Source organism: Mustela lutreola, chromosome 11 (assembly GCF_030435805.1).
Source record: "Mustela lutreola isolate mMusLut2 chromosome 11, mMusLut2.pri, whole genome shotgun sequence".
NCBI lineage: Eukaryota > Metazoa > Chordata > Mammalia > Carnivora > Mustelidae > Mustela > Mustela lutreola.
Window position 1 is genome coordinate 87,285,286 of NC_081300.1, and position 17,880 is coordinate 87,303,165.

A 17,880-nucleotide genomic window follows, 5' to 3' on the forward strand; every position below is an offset into this window, starting at 1 on the left:
AATCTTAAAAAAAAAAAAAAAAGATCTGGGGGGCTCCTGGGTGACTCAGTGGGTTAGAGACTCTGCCTTCAGCTCAGGTCATGATCCCAGGGTCCTGGGATCAAGCCCCACATTGGGTTCTCTGCTAAGTGGGGAGCCTGCTTCACCCCCGCCCCCCACCTTGCCTGCCTCCCTGCCTACTTGTGATCTCTCTCTGTCAAATAAATAAATAATATCTTTAAAAGAAAAAAAGAAAAAAGAAAAAAAGACCTGGGTAAAAACCAAGAGTCCTCTTCCCCTTTAACAGGGCATAGAAGGCACATTTCTGTTACCTGGGACAGGTAAGCAGTGAAGCCTTAGTAGCCAGTGACACCACAGTGGGAAGTAGCTTTTCTGGAAATTTCTTGTTGTCTGAAAATGCCATAAGAGAAGAGAACATAAATCACTTGTGTGGGGGGATGGGATGGGAGCCCTAGAGACCTTGGCTGGGAGCCCCTAGCAACCTTGGCTAGAAACCTGTCCTTGGCTCCCCATTGCCCTGGGAGAGACACGCATGTTCTTAATCATGGCCTTCCAAGTCCTGCAGGGTCTGACCTCTGCCTGCCTTTCCAGCCCCATTTGGAGCCTTCATCCTTGCTCCACCTCCCTCTTTCCAAACTGTTCCCCCCATCTTTGTCCTGTTCATTTCCTTTGCTGGAAGCCCACTTCCCTTGATGTCTCATGTGGCCAGGATCTGCTCATTCTTCTGGTCTCAGCTTTCATGTCTCCTTCCTCAAGGCAGTCTTCTCAGGTCACCCCATCTTCAGTAGGTTCCCTTACCTATGTGCTGACTCAGTCTGCATCTGTTTCCTTCATAGTCTCCTCTTGGTGCGACTCGGTCATTTTACTCTGTTGCTGATGGACTCATTGAGTGTTTGACTCCGTCACCTGATTGAGCTACGTGTGGGTGGGCGCCATGTCTCTTTTTACTCATCACCCTTTTTCCAGTGCCTGGTGGAGGGTCTGACACTTAGTATGCCTTTACTTCCCTTACATGAGGTTGAATCAACAGAAAAGCAAACCAGTAGCACAAACAGTGCAAACAGACACTGAAAATGAAGCCATTGGCCAACTTAACGTTCTGACCAAGGTGACCAACCAGTCATTTTGGTACTGACAGAACAGAGGGTAAACTGTGTCATCTAACTTCTGTGTCGGAGTTCTGAAGGGTGGGCTTCTACCTTAGGCAGACATGTGTTTGCTGTGTGAATGACCAGAATAAGGAATTTTTGGCTTGAGGTCAAGTGCTCATGAAGGAAATTCAGATGCTTTCACTTCGTAAGCCAGAGTCACTGACAATTTTTCACTTAAATGGAGCTCCTTCCCCCCAGTACTTGTCCATGGGTATGTGAATTGTCCTATGCCTCATTTTATTGCAGACAATAGATATTTGGATCTTTGATACCGTAGTAGCTGACCTCAAAGGAAAATAAGGCCTTCTAGGGATGGCTCCGAGTCTCAGTTTTCCTCATTTGTAAAATGGGGATAATAATGTCTACAGCACAGGCTGATTGTGAGGCTTAATTGAGATAATGCCTGTGAAGGGCCCAGCCTTACCTCATTTAATCTTGAAAATAATGCAGTGGGGCACCTGGGTGGCTCAGTGGATTAAGCCTCTGCCTTTGGGTCAGGTCATGGTCTCAGGATCCTGGGATCAAGGCCCGCATTGGACTTTCTGCTCAGCGGGGAGCCTGCTTCCCCTTCTCTCACTGCCTGCCTCTCTGCCTGCTTGTGCTCTCTCTCTCTCTCTGTCAAATAAATAAATAAATAAATAAATAAATAAAATCTTAAAGAAAAAAGAAAATAATGTGGATAGATCTGCACCAGCATTCCCATTGTATAGGTGGGAAAACCAAGGCTCAGAGAAGTTAGGTGAAAGGGCAGAGCTGGATTTCAAACTGGAGTTGAGTGCAGAGCCCAAACCACTAGTTTCTGCCTTTGACTCTGTTGCCAATTCTTGCTGGGGGAAAGAGAAAGCCTACAAGAAAAAAAAAAAAAGAAGTTCTCATTGGAAACTCTGAAACACATAGGACACCCCCTCAACAAGGATCACAAAGCAAGTGAAATAAACAAGGGCCAGAGAGCCTATTACAGAGGAGACAATATGCTGCTTACATATGAAATAAGGAACTTCTATCCAGAATATATGAAGAACTCTTACAACTCAACAACAAAAAGACAAAGAACCCAATTAAAAATGGCAAAGGATCTGAACAGACATTTCTCCAAACAAGATATACAAGTGGCCGGTTGGGAGAAGAAGGGTGGGGTTATGGACATTGGGGAGGGTATGTGCTATGGTGAGTGCTGTGAAGTGTGTAAACCTGGTGATTCACAGACCTGTACCCCTGGGGATAAAAATATATGTCTATAAAAAATAAAAAATAAAAAGATATACAGGTGGCCAATAAGGACTTGAAAAGATGCTCAATATCATTTGTCATTAAGGAGCTGCAAACCGAAACCAAAAGATACCCACTAAGATGGCTAGAATACAGAAGACAGACAAGGGGCACTGGGGTGGGGGGCCTCAGTTGGTTAAGTGTCAGACTCTTGATTTCGGCTCAGGTCAGCATCTCAGGGTCTTGGGATGAGCCCCATGTCAGGCTCTGCCCTCAGTGGGGAGTCTCCGTGTCCCTCTCCCTCTGCCCCCTCCCCCACCTGCGTGTACATTCCCTTTCTCTAAAACAAATAAAAATTTTAAAAAACTTTAAAAAAAAAAGAGAAAAGTTTTATTGAAGAGGTAGAGACATTGGAGCCTTCCAGCATGAAGCCTTAAAACAGCATAGCTGCTTTGGAAACAGCCTGGCAGTTTCTAAAAAAGTTAACATAGAGTTACGGTATGACTCAGCAGTTCCACTCCTAAGTATAGAGAAGTGAAAACATACACACAAAAGAACTTGTCCGTGAACATTCACAGAACATTCCTGATACAGCCAAAAAATGGAATCAACCCAGTGTCCATCCACAAGTTAATGGAGAAACAAAATAGGGTCTTTTCATACAATGGAATATTACTTCGCTTTAAAAAGAGGCTGAACCTGGAAAACATTATGCTAAGTGAAAGAAGCCAGACATAAAAGATCACAGAATGTATGATTCCGTTTATACACAACATCTAGAATAGGTCAGTCCATAGGTACAGAAAGTCAATTAGTGGTTGCCAGGGCTTAGGGGGAAGAGGCATGGCAAGTGAATGCTAATGGGTATGGAATTTCTTTCTGGGGTGATGAAAATTTATTGGAATTAAATCCTGGTAATGATTGCACAACCTTGTGAGTATACTAAAAATCACTTGAATTGTACACTTTTTTTTTTTTTTTAAGGAAGGAAGGCCTGGTGACAGAGCTTTTGCACCTTAAGGATTCCAGGGGACCAATGATGGAGGCCAGAGAAGTTGGTGGTGTCAGGCAAGAGATAATGTGAGGGCTCACAAGTAGCTCAGGAGGTATATTTGATAGTTACCCCAGTGTCCCCTGGAAGCAGCTGCCAGGCCCTGTTGGTGTTAACAGTTGGCGCATTACAGTTTTGTGTGAACACGTGAGAAACACCTCTCAGAAATACAGAAAGGAATTTTGCGGGGGGAGGGGGTGATGTAGCAGGGAGCGGCAAGAGCAAGTGAAGCCTGGGCTGTTGTTCGGTCACGTGTTTGCACTCACAGGTCATGAATGCCTAGGGAAACTGGGACCCAGGCAAAAATGGGTATTGCTTCCTCAGTGACCAAATTAATTCTGAGTGATTGTTCTAATTTGGAATGAAGGTTGAAGTAAAAGTAAACCAATAATTTGGTCCCACATACGGGAGCAATTTGGCTTGAGGCCGAGGCACAGTAATGATCTGTGAAGAGGTCTTGTGTGACCTCACACCCCAACCCGAGTAACAGAAGCCCTAGCTTTCCATTTTGTGGCCTATTCTGGGGTTCCTTCCTGGGGGAGTTAGGTCCATTTTAAGTGGATGACCTAGATATCCTCACGTATGTCCCTGGATTATACCACGCTTACTCAGCCCCAGGGCCTTTGCACTGCCTGGCTCTGCCTGGCTTTTCCCATGGTTGGCTTGATTTCATCCTTCAGCCATCCTTTTCTAAAGCAGAATCTCTTCTCCACCACCTGCCACCACTGGTCATATTTCCCTGTTTATTCTCCTCACAGAATAAACTCTTCACAGTTTTTTCTCTTACCAATCTCTGAAAATGATCTTGTTTATGTGCTAGCCTGTGTATGGTCTGTCTTCTCCCACTAAGACAAGTTCCTAGAGAGTCAAGACCTTGACTGTCTCATTCAACAAGCAAGTGAAAGCTGTGGTTGTCCTGTGCCCAGTTTGGGGCAGAGTGGGTCTGTTTGGCTGTGGATCTGAAGCCACATTCTGCAAACAGATCATCTGTTTGTTTCCTGTGTCTTATTTCTTAACCGGTTCAGAAATCTTGAGGGGAAGTGGGGTTAATTCACTGACCCAGCATGTAGGCCTCTTCTAGTCAGAGGATGAGTTAGCCCACAGATGCCCCAAATGTCAGCTGTATTAAGGGTCACCATAATGTCTGGTCCATAGAATTCAAACATTGTTGAATGAGTGAATGAATTTGAGAGAACTGCCCCCCACTTCCTACCCTTGACAAGTGGCCAGAGGTTTCCCACGTCCTGTGGCATCTCCTCCAAGGGGGACCAGGCATATTTGAGTGATGTTTCTCTGGGCTGTCTTAAAGCTCTCTTCTCCCATCTGAATTCCTTTTCCTGGCTTTTCTCTTTGAAACTCAGAGCTACATGCTGCCCAGCCAGCTTCCTACCATGGCGGCCAGGACCAAGGATGCTGTAATTGGAAGAAAAGCCTGGTGACCTGGGCTTTCTCTGTCTTTGGCCATACTCACCCTGCCTCTTCTGTTTTCCTTCTCATTGAAAATGGATTTTGGACTTTGTCACAATCAAGCACAAATATGGAAGGGACTTTCTGGGGGCTCATGGGATGTTGAGGTGAATGAAGACATTCTTGCCAGAGTCCATTTCTTTTTGTTGGTAGATATCTAAGAGAGAGAGTGGCTCAAGGGGAGATACTGTGAGCCACGTGACCTCTAAAAGCATGAAGAACTTTACCTCAGGAGCATCAGGTACCCTCTCTGTGGTTGAGGGACAGAACAAAAAAGTGGGCTTTCTATGGAAAACAGTATGGTATTTAAAATTTTTGTTTGCTATGATTTGATCTATTAAATTGCCCATACCTAAATCCTAATTTTAGAACATGTTCCCTTTTCTATAGGACACGTCTTCTTTTGGGTTACCTGCGTGGCTCAGTCAGTTAAGCATTTCCCTTTGGCTCAGGTCATGATTTCAGGGTCCTGGGATTGAGTCCCATATTGGGCTCCCTGCTCAGTGGGGAGTCTGCCTCTCCCTCTGCCTCTGCCCCTCCCCTGGCTTGTTCTTGCGCTCAGGCACTCTCTCTCTATATCTCAAATAAATAAATAAATCTTGAAAAAACAAAAGTCACCTCTTCTCTCAAAACCATACTCCTCTTCACCGTCCCTATATCTCTAGTATGTATTTGGGCAGTGGGAAGTGAGGTTACCTCTCTGTCTGTCTGTGTGTGTGTATCTCTCTGTGCCTCTCTGTTTCTCTCTACTGTCTCACACACACACAGACTCACATACCTATACAGACTTAACATCAATGCCTGAGCACAGCCTCAGATACTTTTGTTCAGCTGTAAGAACTCTTTAGATAGATCAGCATTGTCTTGGACCCCTAACTCCTCCATAGCAAGGCTCCCATCAAAACAGCTTGATAGACCTGGGCTCTTTAGTAACAACGTCTGAGTTTTCAGCTGACTTTGGGATTTCTCATTTCGATTTTGCTTGCTCCTAAGTTTCTGTGCCTAAAGGTAGTGCCGGGAGTTCAGAGATGGGGCTTGCAGACCACGAGGCACAATTCCTTGCCATCAATACTTCATTCATTCATGCCTATCTTTCTCCTTCTTGTGTTTCTGGGCCATGCCTCTCCATAAATATCTTCAAGGACAAGTGGGAATTGTCCTTTTGCCTATCATTAAAACAAAACGCTAGAGAGGACTTCTGCCAGACTTGATTGAGAGCATTATATGATGCTTCCTCTATTGGTGGGGCAGATCTATTAAAAGGGAAAGCTTTCAGAACATCAAAGCTGTATTCCTAGCAAAGGGCGAGGCATAGCCACCTGAACATAATCCTTAAGAGCCTAGACTCTAAACTCCATGGGGTAAGGACTGTCGTGTCTAATTTTATCTACTAGGGTCACCTTTCTTTCTTTTCTATTTTTTAAAAAATCCCAGTATAATTAACATACAGTGTTATATCAGTTTCAGGTGTATGATACGGTGATTCGACATTTCTACACATTGTTCCATGTCAGCTTTCCGAGCTTTGCTTCCTCATGGATACATGGGGCAGACAGACGGCTCTCTTGCATACCTCCCTGGGAATTTGCAAGGAAAAAGTGAAACTGTGTCCATATTAAGATGTTTCGAGAAGTAAGGACATGTGGACAATATGATGATGGTGGTGGTGTTGATAATGGCAATAGCATACTACCAAAATTATCCGGAACAAAGAACAAATGAAGTTACGAGAAGAGGACATTAAATACAGAAAGTCACCTTCAGTGCAGGGGGATAGGACATATAAAGAGTAAAGGAAAGGGAAAGGTGACTTTCTGAATTTCACCTACAGAAAAAGAGAATGAAGGCAGAAGAGCATGAAGTTCGGCTAGGGAGACCCATTAAAAATACTTGTGTTGTTCACCCTTATTTGGGGTGCCTGGGTGGCTTAGTGGGTTAAAGCCTCTGCCTTCAGCTCAGGTCATGATCCCAGAGTCCTGGGATGGAGCCCTGCATCAGGCTCTCTGCTCACCGGGGAGCCTGCTTCTTCTTCTCTCTCTCTCTGCCTGCTTCTCTGCCTACTTGTGATCTCTGTCTGTCAAATAAATAAAATCTTTAAAAAAAAAAAAAAACTTCCATTGGAAGAACGCAGGGAGAGGTAGGTCTATAATGTAAGAATGTTAGGGATGGAGCTCCTTGCCATAGCTCCCTATCAACGTGTCTCAATCCATTAAGACCGAGAACCACAATCATTAAGAATGGTATTAACCAAAATGTGCTTTGTGGTGTATTAGCCTTAGAATCAAAGGATCCCAGGCAATATGCTTAATAAATGCTCTGTGTTATACTGTTCCCCTGAAGAGCCACAACGCCCAGTGTTTGGCCAAAGGTTCAAGAAATCCCAAAGGAAAGGAAGCAGTTTACTTTTACTTAACTCAGCATTTGACTTCTCAATAGCACCACCTCCCCCATCCCACCCCTTTTTTGGCAAAACTTTGTAACATTGGGTAGAACCAGTTGTCTGAGAAGCATGGTGTTGGAAAGACTGTCTTCTTGAACTTGAGGTAACTGGACGTTTTCAGGTATGTTCAGGCTCACACTCTGAAGGCATCACATTTCTGGAAAAGTAGCTCTGCACTGAAGAGTGTCATCCATCCCGTGGCCTAGCACATGGAGAAGAAAGACCAATTTCCAAACACGGACCCATTGGATGGCAGCGTGAAGATGTTCGTGAGCTCTAGAACAGCCTGGAAAGTTATCATCAGGAACAAAGGCTTGGCCAACCTCTCAGCGACCCGTGGCTTTAGCCTGGGTCTCCTGGGTATTTTTCAAAAAAGTTTTGGCAGAAATGCAGAACACAGCTGGGAAGGGAGGGGAATCCTCAGAGATAAAGGTAGGAACAAACTTGGGCCTTCATAGCCATTCATTCATTCATTCATTCAATATGTTTCTTATTGACCATGTGCTCAACATTGTGCTAGGTGATGAGGCCCACAGTGCTACCTCAAGGAGTTCACATACACAAATTTGTGCAAGGAAGTAAAGGTTCCCTGAGAGAAATCTGTTCAGAGTATAATGGGCACAACCCGGGGTAAGGGCAAGCAAGAAAGGCCTCATGGAGGAGGTGATTTTCCAGCTGAGTTTTGAAAGAGGCGTGAAATCTGCATTTAACAAGATCCTCAAGTGGTTAAAGTTTGTGAAGCATTGTTCTGGGGTATGAGTCCTCCTACCTGGTCTCCTCTTGATAATTATTTGCAGGTTTCCGCCAAAGTTATCATTAAAATTCATACATTATAAGTGAGAAATTATTTGCTTACTAATTAATGACGAACTGCACCTCATCCATGGCCCCGTTTTGCCAGCTCATTTAATGGCTGCTGTTGTTATCTGGGCAGTGTTTGATGACTTTGGGAGACAGATTATGGCCGGACTTCTTTTTTCCTTCTTTCCTGCATTCCTTCCTTCCTTCCTTTATAAAGATTTTTTAAAAAAATTTATTTGACAGAGAAAGAGAGAGAGATCACAAGCAGGCAGAGAGGCAGGTAGAGAGAGAGAGAGGAGGAAGCAGGCTCCCTGCTGAGCAGAGAGCCCAATGCAGGGCTCGATCCCAGGACCCTGAGATCATGACCTGAGCTGAAGGCAGAGGCTTAACCCACTGAGCCACTCAGGGGCCCCATCCTTTTCCTTTAAAAAAAAAAAAATGTCATGGAATTTTTTAAACGTGAAAAAAAAATCAGCAAAATAATATAATGACTCCTCCTGTTCCCATAGTCCAGTTTCACTATTAGCAGCCAATCTTGTTTTATCTATATTTCCCACATTAGCTTATGACACAGCCATTATATCATTTTATTAGTAAATTAAAATGGTATTTAAAATGTATTTTCAGGGGCACCTGGGTGGCTCAGCCAGTAAAGGGTCTGACCCTCGATTTTGGTTATTATCTCAGGGTCATGAGATCGAGCCCTGTGTTGGGCTCTGTCTCTGCTGAGGCGCTGATCGTGGAGCCTGCTTAAGATTCTCTCTCTCTCTGCCCCTGCCCCTCTCCCCTATGCTTGTGCGACATGCGGGCTCGCTCGGTCTCTAAAAAAGTAAAAGCCAGGTGCTGGGTATTATGGAGGGCATGTATTGCATGGAGCACTGGGTGTGGTGCATACACAATGAATTCTGTTACGCTAAAAGAAATTTTAAAAAAAATTTAAAAAAAAAGGTAAAAAAATAAAAGAAAGGGAGGTGGGTGGGGGAATGGGGGAAATGGGTGATGGGGAATAAGGCAGGCACTTGTAACAAGCACCAGGTGTTGTATGGAAGTGTTGAATCACTAGAGTCCACACCATGTATGTTAAGTAACTGGGATTTACATAGGAACTTGAAGCAGGGGGGGGGGAAGGTATTTTTTTAAATAGGAACACACAGATTGGTATCTTGAAATAGATTTAGTCTCTACCCACAGCAGTTTAAATTCTAGATTCCCAAGTACCAAATGTCAGTGGCCACCCTCTGCCATGTAGTAGTTGAGAAAGCAGCAGCAGTTTGGATGATATGTGCATCTAGAAAATCGGCATGTGTCTCTGACAGAAATTTCCAACAGTGGCATACTTCAGGTAACGTCTTTATCATCTGGAACCATTTTAATACTCATCAGAGCTTCATGTACAGAATTTTATAACAGATAAATCACAAAGGGGGGGGCGCCTGGGTGGCTCAGTGGGTTGAGCCTCTGCCTTTGGCTCAGGTCATGATCTCAGGGTCTTATGATCCAGCCCTGCATTGGGCTCGCTGCTCAGTGGGTAATCTGCTTCCCCCCACCTCTTTCTGCCTGCCTCTCTGCCTGCTTGCGATCTCTGTCTGTCAAATAAATAAATAAATCTTAATTAAAAAAAAAAAAGGAAATATAGTTTGGATGGATGAGCCGACCCCAGTGGAGCCTGGGTCGGATGGAAAGAAGAGTTGCTTTGGTTTGTCTTTCATCCTGTGGACATTTACTTTCTTTTTGACCACAAACCTTGTTTTCTATAGCAGGGGTGGTCAGGCACAGGGAGGGGCTGTAGCTTACTGTGCCAGCCCATGACCAGATAATGGATTTTGACAGTGGCTTTCAGACCACGGATCCATTATCCACTGTATCCTCTGCAGGTTTACGAGACCCATTGCCTTGTTTTCAGGACTTCCCTTCGCCTCTTTTCTGTGTTGGACCTTTTTTGCTGGATCCTGTGTCCTTCTCTTCCTTGATTTTCTGCTCTGTTTTGGGGGAGCACATCCTCCCGTAACTTTCTGAGGAAAGGTATATGGCAGTAGTTTTTTGTTGCTGCTGATGTTCGGATTTTTTTTTTTTTTTAAATCTTGATTATCTGAAAATGTCTTTTTTCTTTTCTCTCCCAAGATTGATTGCTCAGATGGGTCTAAATGGAGGTTGGAAATAATTTTCCGGTTGGATTTTGAAGTCATTGTTCCACTGCTTAACTTTCAGCATTACTGGGGCACTTGGGTGGCCCAGGAAGCCTGCTTCTCCCTTTCCCACTCTGCCTGCTTGTGTTTCTTCTCTTTTTATCCCTCTCTCTGCCAAATAAATAAAATCTTAAAAAAAAAAAAAAAAACTTTCAGCGTTACTTATGAGAATTCCAAAGCCATTACAAATGCATCCATGGCATGTTTTTTTTCTTATAAATTTGTGGGATTCAAGAGAAATTTTACCCTTAAATATCTGAAATTTCATGATGATGTGCTTTGGTACACATATAATTTCATTCATTTTATTGGGTATCAAGGGATTCTTGCAATCTAGAAACTCAAGTATTCTGTTCCAGACATTTTTCCTGTATTATTTATTTAATAATTTCCTCCCTTCAGTTTTCTTTGTCTGTTTGGATTTTCTTGAACTTTCTTTTTTCTTTTTAAAAAGACTTTTATTTATTTACTTGAGACAGACAGATACAGAGAAAGGGAACGCATGGGCAGGGGGAGGGGAAGAGGGAGAAGCAGACTCCCCGCTGAGGTGGGAGCCTGATGTGGGTCTCCATCCCAGGACCCTGAGATTAAGACCTGGGCTGAAGGCAGACGCTTTACCACCTGAGCCATCCAGGTGCCCCTTTTATGAACTTTCTGATTAGATGTTGGATTTCTGGGAACAATTCTCAAATTTTCTTGATTATTTCTATCTTTTGGGGGAGGAAAATTTCCTTCCTCATTTTTTGAGTTGTGGTAAGATATATATGACATAAAATTTACTATATTAACTGTTTTTTAAGGGCACAGTTCGTGACATTAAGTACACTCACACTGTTGTGCAACCATAGCCACCATCTGTTTCCAGAATTTTCCATCTCCCCATGTCGAGACATTGTACCCATTAAACAATAACTCCACATTCCCCTCTGTCTCTAGCCACTAACAATCACTGTCTTCTTTCTGTCTCTATCAATGTGACTACTCTAGGTGCCTCACGTAAATGGAATAATGTATTTGTCCCTTTGTGGCTGGCGTCTTTCACTTAGCATAATGTCTTCAAGGGTTAAATTGTAGCATGTGTCAGACTTTCCTTTCTTTGAAAGGCTGAATAATATCCCATTGTATGTGTACACCATATTTTATTTATTCATTCTTCTGTTGATAGACATTTGAGTTGCTTCCACATTTTCCATCTTTTTTGATTTTTGTATTATCTCCTTGAGCTTCCCTCAATGGTGACTTCTAATCTGTCTGCTGTTTTTTTTTTTTTTTTTTTTTTTTTTTTAAATCAGCCCTCATTTTTAAATTCCCCAAATCTCTGTTTTGCTTCTCTGGTTTATTTTTTCCCCAGTCTGTTCTTTTTTTGTGGACACTATCATCATCATGTTCATCAGCTACCCTTAACCTTTCTTCTGCTTTTGGCACTATTTATCTCCTTACACTTAATTTCTCCTGTAAACCACAGGTCTCTTAATGCAGAAGAATTTCTCAAACATCTGATAACCTCCCATGCTTGCTCCTATTTGAAAGTAAGACATTGAAAAACTTCTTGGAAGTTCTGTGGATGAGGATGGGGCTTGTCCACATATGGGCAATGTGTATGATGGGGTGGGGCTTTCATCATTTCTCTGGTGAATTTCTACATGTTTCTGTCTGTATGTGATTTTCTTTTGGTATGATCCCCTTGTTGGAGAGAAATTCTCCAGTCTCCTGTCTGGATGCCAGGGTCAGGGTACAAAGTGGGCACAGGGGCTAGAGCCTTTCTTGTTCAATGATACCTTGACTTTACCCTCAGCTGTATATGGTGCCATTCTGTTCAATCTCACCAGAGAGCAAATCTCCTTCTTCTGTCAGGTGCCTACCACAGGGGCTGGCTGATGATCTCTGGTAATAATAACTTCTTAAACAGACTTTCAAAGACTCCTCCACTCTTCAACCCTACTCTTTATTCCTAGCTTCAGAGGTGATATCATCAATTGGTATCTCCAATTTCTGAGCCTTTCTAGAGTTTTCAAGGTAAATGGACTTTATTCTTGTTGGATCCTCCTTCTGCAGGATTTAAATTTCAGTATTATCTACTCTACAAGGTCAAGTCAATGCTCAACTAACCATTTTCCATGTTCCAAGATGTTGTCACCTCTCTCCTCTCTTCACCTGTTCTCCTAATATGTCCTTGGATATTTGTACTCTTTCAGATTCACTTACTATCATTTTAAGTGGTTGCAGAAGGGAGTGGAGAAAAATAGGCCTGTTCCATATTCCTTGTTTATTTGTACACATCCCAGTTTAGCATTAATATTTACTTTTAGGCTACAACAATTATTTATTCCTGTGACGTATTTTCTTGTCACTGCTTTTGATCTTACTGAATTTTCTGGTCTCAGTAAAAAGAGGAAAGCTGCCATTGGAAAAGGCAATGGCTTGTATCCCTGAAATACACACATCATTGTCATCTCCATCATCACCACCACCACCATCATCATCATCATCATCACCATCATCATACTTAGTGAGTTCTAGCAACGTCCTAGGCAATGGGATGAAAACATTTATCATTCAGTCTCCAAGGCTATACTTCAGTAGGTACTATCATGACCCCCGTTTTGCAGGGCTGAAAAACCAAGCCTCAGAAAGATTGAGTCAGTGGCATGAAATCACAAACAGCAGATGGCAGAAAAGGATTTGAACCCCAGTGCTTGGTATCTAGACAGGTTCTGTAAGTGCGAAGGAAAAGTTGTTCTGATGAAAGAAGGCTTATAGATTATCCAGCCCAAAGTCATTGGCTATTTCATATCCACACTTAGGATGACCAGATTGGTTCAGCTGTGCAGATGATTGTATCATGACCTCCTTAAGAATGGAGGCTCAGCGTGGACTCAACTTCAGTCTCTTGAGTCAGGTAGCAAATTCCGTGTACACAACCAACAGACAGTGAACTCAATCTAAAATTGCCAATTTTAGATTGCCACTCCTGCAATTTGCTTAGAACTTTTCTCCTTCTTCATCTAAGAGCGCAGAAACCTTGTTGATCTTATTTACCCCTTGATAGAGCTAAGAGAGTATGTCAATGTCTGGGATAGAGTCTGGTGTATAGTAGGTGCTCAGTAAATATTTGTTGAATGAACCAACATTCTTTCTTTGAATCAAATTCCATATGGAAATTATGGAGTTCCTTTCATATGGAATAAACAGAGATAACCAGGGAGCATGGGGAATGAGGCTTGAAAGCCAGGCTGAGCTCTACTTTCTAAGCCATGTGCCCTGGTGCAGGGCTGCATCTGCATGGAGAAGGGATGCCATTTTCAAATTCCCTGAACATGTGATATGGCCTAGAAGTGGCCCAGCCTGGGGAGAAGTTCTTGAGATACCCATCCCTGAAATTGAGTAGAATTTAAATACACTTTTAATAGAGAGGCAAAGATTTCCATGTCTCTGCCACTGGCAATGCTCAACCCACCAGAGTTCCAGTACGGCAAGCCATGTTGTACCGATTCTCATCTGTAGGGCACTGACTGCCCCCCAACCTGCAGGACTTCCCTACCTCCACACAGGGTGGTGCAAGACCATAGATGCCCACAGTTGGAAGAACATTCTTCTCCGATGTATATTTCTCAAAGTACTTTTCTTATTCTCTAGCATCTACTCCAACTTGGTCATTTATAGAAGTCTTCTCTGGCTTGGTTTAATAAATAAAGATCTCATTGTTTTGAGATTGCTGGTTCTTTTTACAGTTCTGGGAACTAGTTGTCTGAGCCTTATCAGTATTTCCCATACAGTCATGTTTATATCACTCTGCATTCTTTTGCAGTGTTTCTTGCTTGGGGTGTCGTTGATGTCTGGGTGAGGTCTGTTCTCCACTGGAGGACAGACTCCAGCACTGCAAGACATTAGTACTCTTTGCCCTTTTCAATAAATGCCAGTAGGGCCCCAAGGCACTGTGACACCAAAGATGCTCCCCAACATTTTTAAATGCCTCCATGGGGAATGGCACCACACTGAGTAACGGTGTGCCTGACCACCACAAATTACAGGTAAGTCAGACTTGAAAAGAGACAGACCCCACAAGACACCATAGGCAAGCTGCACAGCTGTCAGGGTTGGTCAACCTCGTTCTTCCTACACACCCTTCCTCTTCCTCTTTATTCTTTGGATTTTGGAATCTTTATCATGAAACGTGTCAAGCCCAGATCTGCGTAGTGTCAGTGGGAAAACACCTTAGAGGGTGTGCGATGGGGAAGGTGTGGGCTGCTCTTCAGAATTTGGGTTTCACTTAGTTGATGATCTTTTTGTTTTCATATGTGACATATGTTGTTCCCAGGCTCCAAATCTATCCATCTGTGCAAAGATTATTGCACATACCTAGCCCGATGCCGGGAGCTGGACATGCTTTATCCTGTTCCATCTTTCTGACAGTTTTGCACAACTAAAAATGCTTTTCACAGTCCCATTTTCTAGATGAAGAAACCAAGTCTTTAAGAAGGTGTGAAACTTGGCCTCTAGTCAACTTTCCAAGTCCAGTGTCTGTGTTCTGGCGTGAGGGTGGTGTCTTGCTATAAAACTGTTGGAAAAGTCTTGAGGGAAGAAATGGGGAAGAGGGTGGTCAGAAAAAAGAGGTTTCCATTCAAAGCATGTACCAGTCTTGTCCCACCAGACACACCAAGTGGAATCATTAGTATCCAACCTGTCACCACCAGCTGGAGTGTTAGCTCATCTCAGATCAATGAAGGAAAAAGCCTTTGCAGGCAGTTTTATAATTGGCTATGGGAAAGGGGCAAACGGGCTGCTGATTCATTAATAAATCAGGATGGAGTGTGGGCACCAGTTCGAGCCAGAGTGTCTGCTGCTGCCTGGAGAATTTGGCTGCAGCATCCTCTCTAGCTTTGCTGCAGAAAACCCAAGACCGGATATCTCTGGTGAGGAAGGAAGAGAGGAAACTGGCTGGCTGGTCCTCAGGAACCTGATACCAAGGTTTTCCTGGCTCCAGTCTGTGGAACAGGGCAGCAGGAGTGAAGCAGACGTCATGATCCATTAACACCATTCATTCACTCACGCTTGCATTCATTTCGTGTATTTATGGAGTATCTGCCACCTGCCAGATTCTCTCCTAGGTGCCGAAGATACAGCAACAAAAAACACCCACAAATACTCCTACCCTCATAGGGCTTATACTCTAAGGAGGACACAAGTATATTAAGAAATAAATCAATCTATCTCATGAAGAGGAGTGCTCTAGGGGGAAAACATCAAGGGCAGGGGAGCAGAGCTTGTAGGGATTTTGATTGGAAACCAGGATTAGGGAAGGCCTCGGGAAGTGACATTTGAGTAAAGATCTAATAATAACATCATCCTGAACACCGCATCAAGCGTTTCACAATCATTAATACAACCACCTCAAGAAACCGTGGCTATGATTCTTCCCATTTTACAGACAAAAAGACTGAAGAGAGATGCAGTGATTTCCGGAGATGATACAGCTAGTCAGCGGTCGGAACTGGGGTTTGAACCCAGGCAGTCGGAACGGAAGCGGTGGCATGCTTGCATGTTGGTGCGGACAAACGGGGTTTGGGGACGGGAGGGTCGCGCGTACAAATGAGGTCTTTGCACCAACGAGGCAAATATGGTGCCACCCGTGGGCAAGTGTGGGGGGACCTGAATGGAGGAAGGGGGCAGTGACTCTCGATCTTCCCTGAGCCGAATCGGACTCTCTCGGTCTTTAACTGGGGAGGGAGATCGCGGCAAGGGTTGTCCCGGGACAGCGCCGGTCGGAACCTTACCCCGCCGCCACCCCCGGGCCAGCTGCTCCAGTCAATAAGGCGAGGGCCTCGCGGGTGCATGCCGCCCTCCTGGTAGGGTTCGTCCGGGAGTTCCTACCGGGGCTGCAGGAGGCTGCGGAGCCGAGCCCTGGGAGAGCGGACTGAAGACCAGCAGCCACTACTCGGGAGAGGCGCGCGTTCGAGAGGCGGACGCGCTGAGGGCGCGCCCAGTCGCCAGTGCGTTAGCTGGAGCGCTCCGGGCGCGGGACTGAGCGGTGGAGGGGAGCCTGGGAGCCCTTGGGGGACGCCAAGCGAGGCGGAGATAGGGTCCGCGCGCAGCAAACGAGGGAAGAACTGCAACGTGCTGGGGCAGAAAGAGTAAAAGAGAGGCCCGGGCGCACGTTGCAGGTGAGAGGGGCAAAACCGGCGCTGGAGAAAAGCCTTGAGAGCGAGCGGGCGCGCTGGAAAGAAAGGACGGAAGGGTTGCGGGAGATGCCAAGGAGGGGAGCTGGCGTAAAGAGAAGGAAGAAGGAGCTGTTGCCCGGGAGAACGGGGTTGCCTAAGACGGCATGGGACCAGGATCAAGGAGAGGGCGTCGGAAATCGCTTGGGGACCTCCAGAAAGTGGCCGGGGAGGCGCCCTGGGCTCAGCAGAGCAAAGACTGTATGCTAAAAGAGTGCCTCGCGCTGGAGAGGGGGATCCCCCCCACGCGGCACTGAGGGGGCCATGGAACCCGTGCACTCAGAGAAAGGGGCGGGCTTTTGCCTGCAAGGGTGGTGACTTTGAGCTTCTAGAAAAGCAGGTTGAGAAGAACCGGACCAGTGCCTGCGAAAGTCCGAGGAGGCAGGCAGGGAAAGAAGCCGCAGAGACCACGGAAGAACTCCCCGGGTTGGGCAGAGTGCACGATGGGTGCTGGAAGGAGGTGGAAAACCGGCCTGGGAGAGGCTGGGTCGGGGCTCCGGGCGCCACAGGCAGCGCAGTGGAGGCGCTGGTGGTTGAGGGCAGAGTGCTGAGCCTGAGACAAGTGAGGAGGAGGCGCAAAGGACCGAAAACCCGGGGTGCGGCAGGCGGCGCGTAAGGGAGCAGAGGAGAGCGCGCTGGGTCCCCTGCGCTCTGGCAACGCCTCCCAAGTCTTCCCCTCCCTGGCTGCTCCAGGTCCTCATTCACTCACCATAATGGAGAAGACGAAAGCCACGATGTTGATGGGGTACGCGGGGCAAAAACACGAGACGATGGCGAGCCACAAGTAGTTCTTGGGCATGGGCACGTCCTCCTCGGTCTTGTCATCCTCGGTGTTGGCCTCTGGACTGCTATCCAGAGCCCTCTTGAAGTCCGCGCTGGGGTCGTACTGAGACATGGGCGAGGCCGGCGGCAGAGGAGCCCAGAGTCCGCGCGGTCTGGGACTGAGGCTGCCGGCTCCTGGTGAGGCTCTGAAAAGCCAGTGGCTCAGGGCTCAAGGGAGACGTGACCTCACCTCTCCTGCGTCCTCCGCGTGCACTCGCCTGGGCTGAGGGACCTGGGCCAAGAGCTTCAGCACAAGAGGGAGGGAGGGAACAAGGGAGTGAGGGGAGGCCTCCGGGAGGAGAGGGAGCCAGCCGGCCAGAGAAACAGAGGAAAGACGCTCCTTGAAGGACACACCCAGAGACCATCAGACAGGCGCACAGACTCACTCTAAGCCCAAAATAAAAGGAGGCTTAGGGCAGGGGAGAGCGAAGGTCCTTTACATTGCACACTGGCCAGCCTGCGGTCTCCAGGTGACCAGCTCATCTTTTCAAGCCACTGATTTTGAATTCATTACGGGTAACAGAAGGCATCCCAACTC

General features: G+C 45.7%; 1 protein-coding gene across 1 annotated transcript in view; it reads right to left on the minus strand.

Moving 5' to 3' along the window:
• Nucleotides 1-17,527, minus strand: part of TMEM233 (transmembrane protein 233) — a 37,536-nt gene extending 20,009 nt beyond the window's left edge. The window contains exon 1 of the mRNA XM_059140135.1: nt 17,230-17,527. Within this exon, the coding sequence (XP_058996118.1) occupies nt 17,230-17,415 (186 nt within the window). The 5' untranslated portion in view covers nt 17,416-17,527. The remainder of the gene's footprint in view (nt 1-17,229) is intronic.
• Between the last annotated feature and the right edge of the window lie 353 nt (nt 17,528-17,880).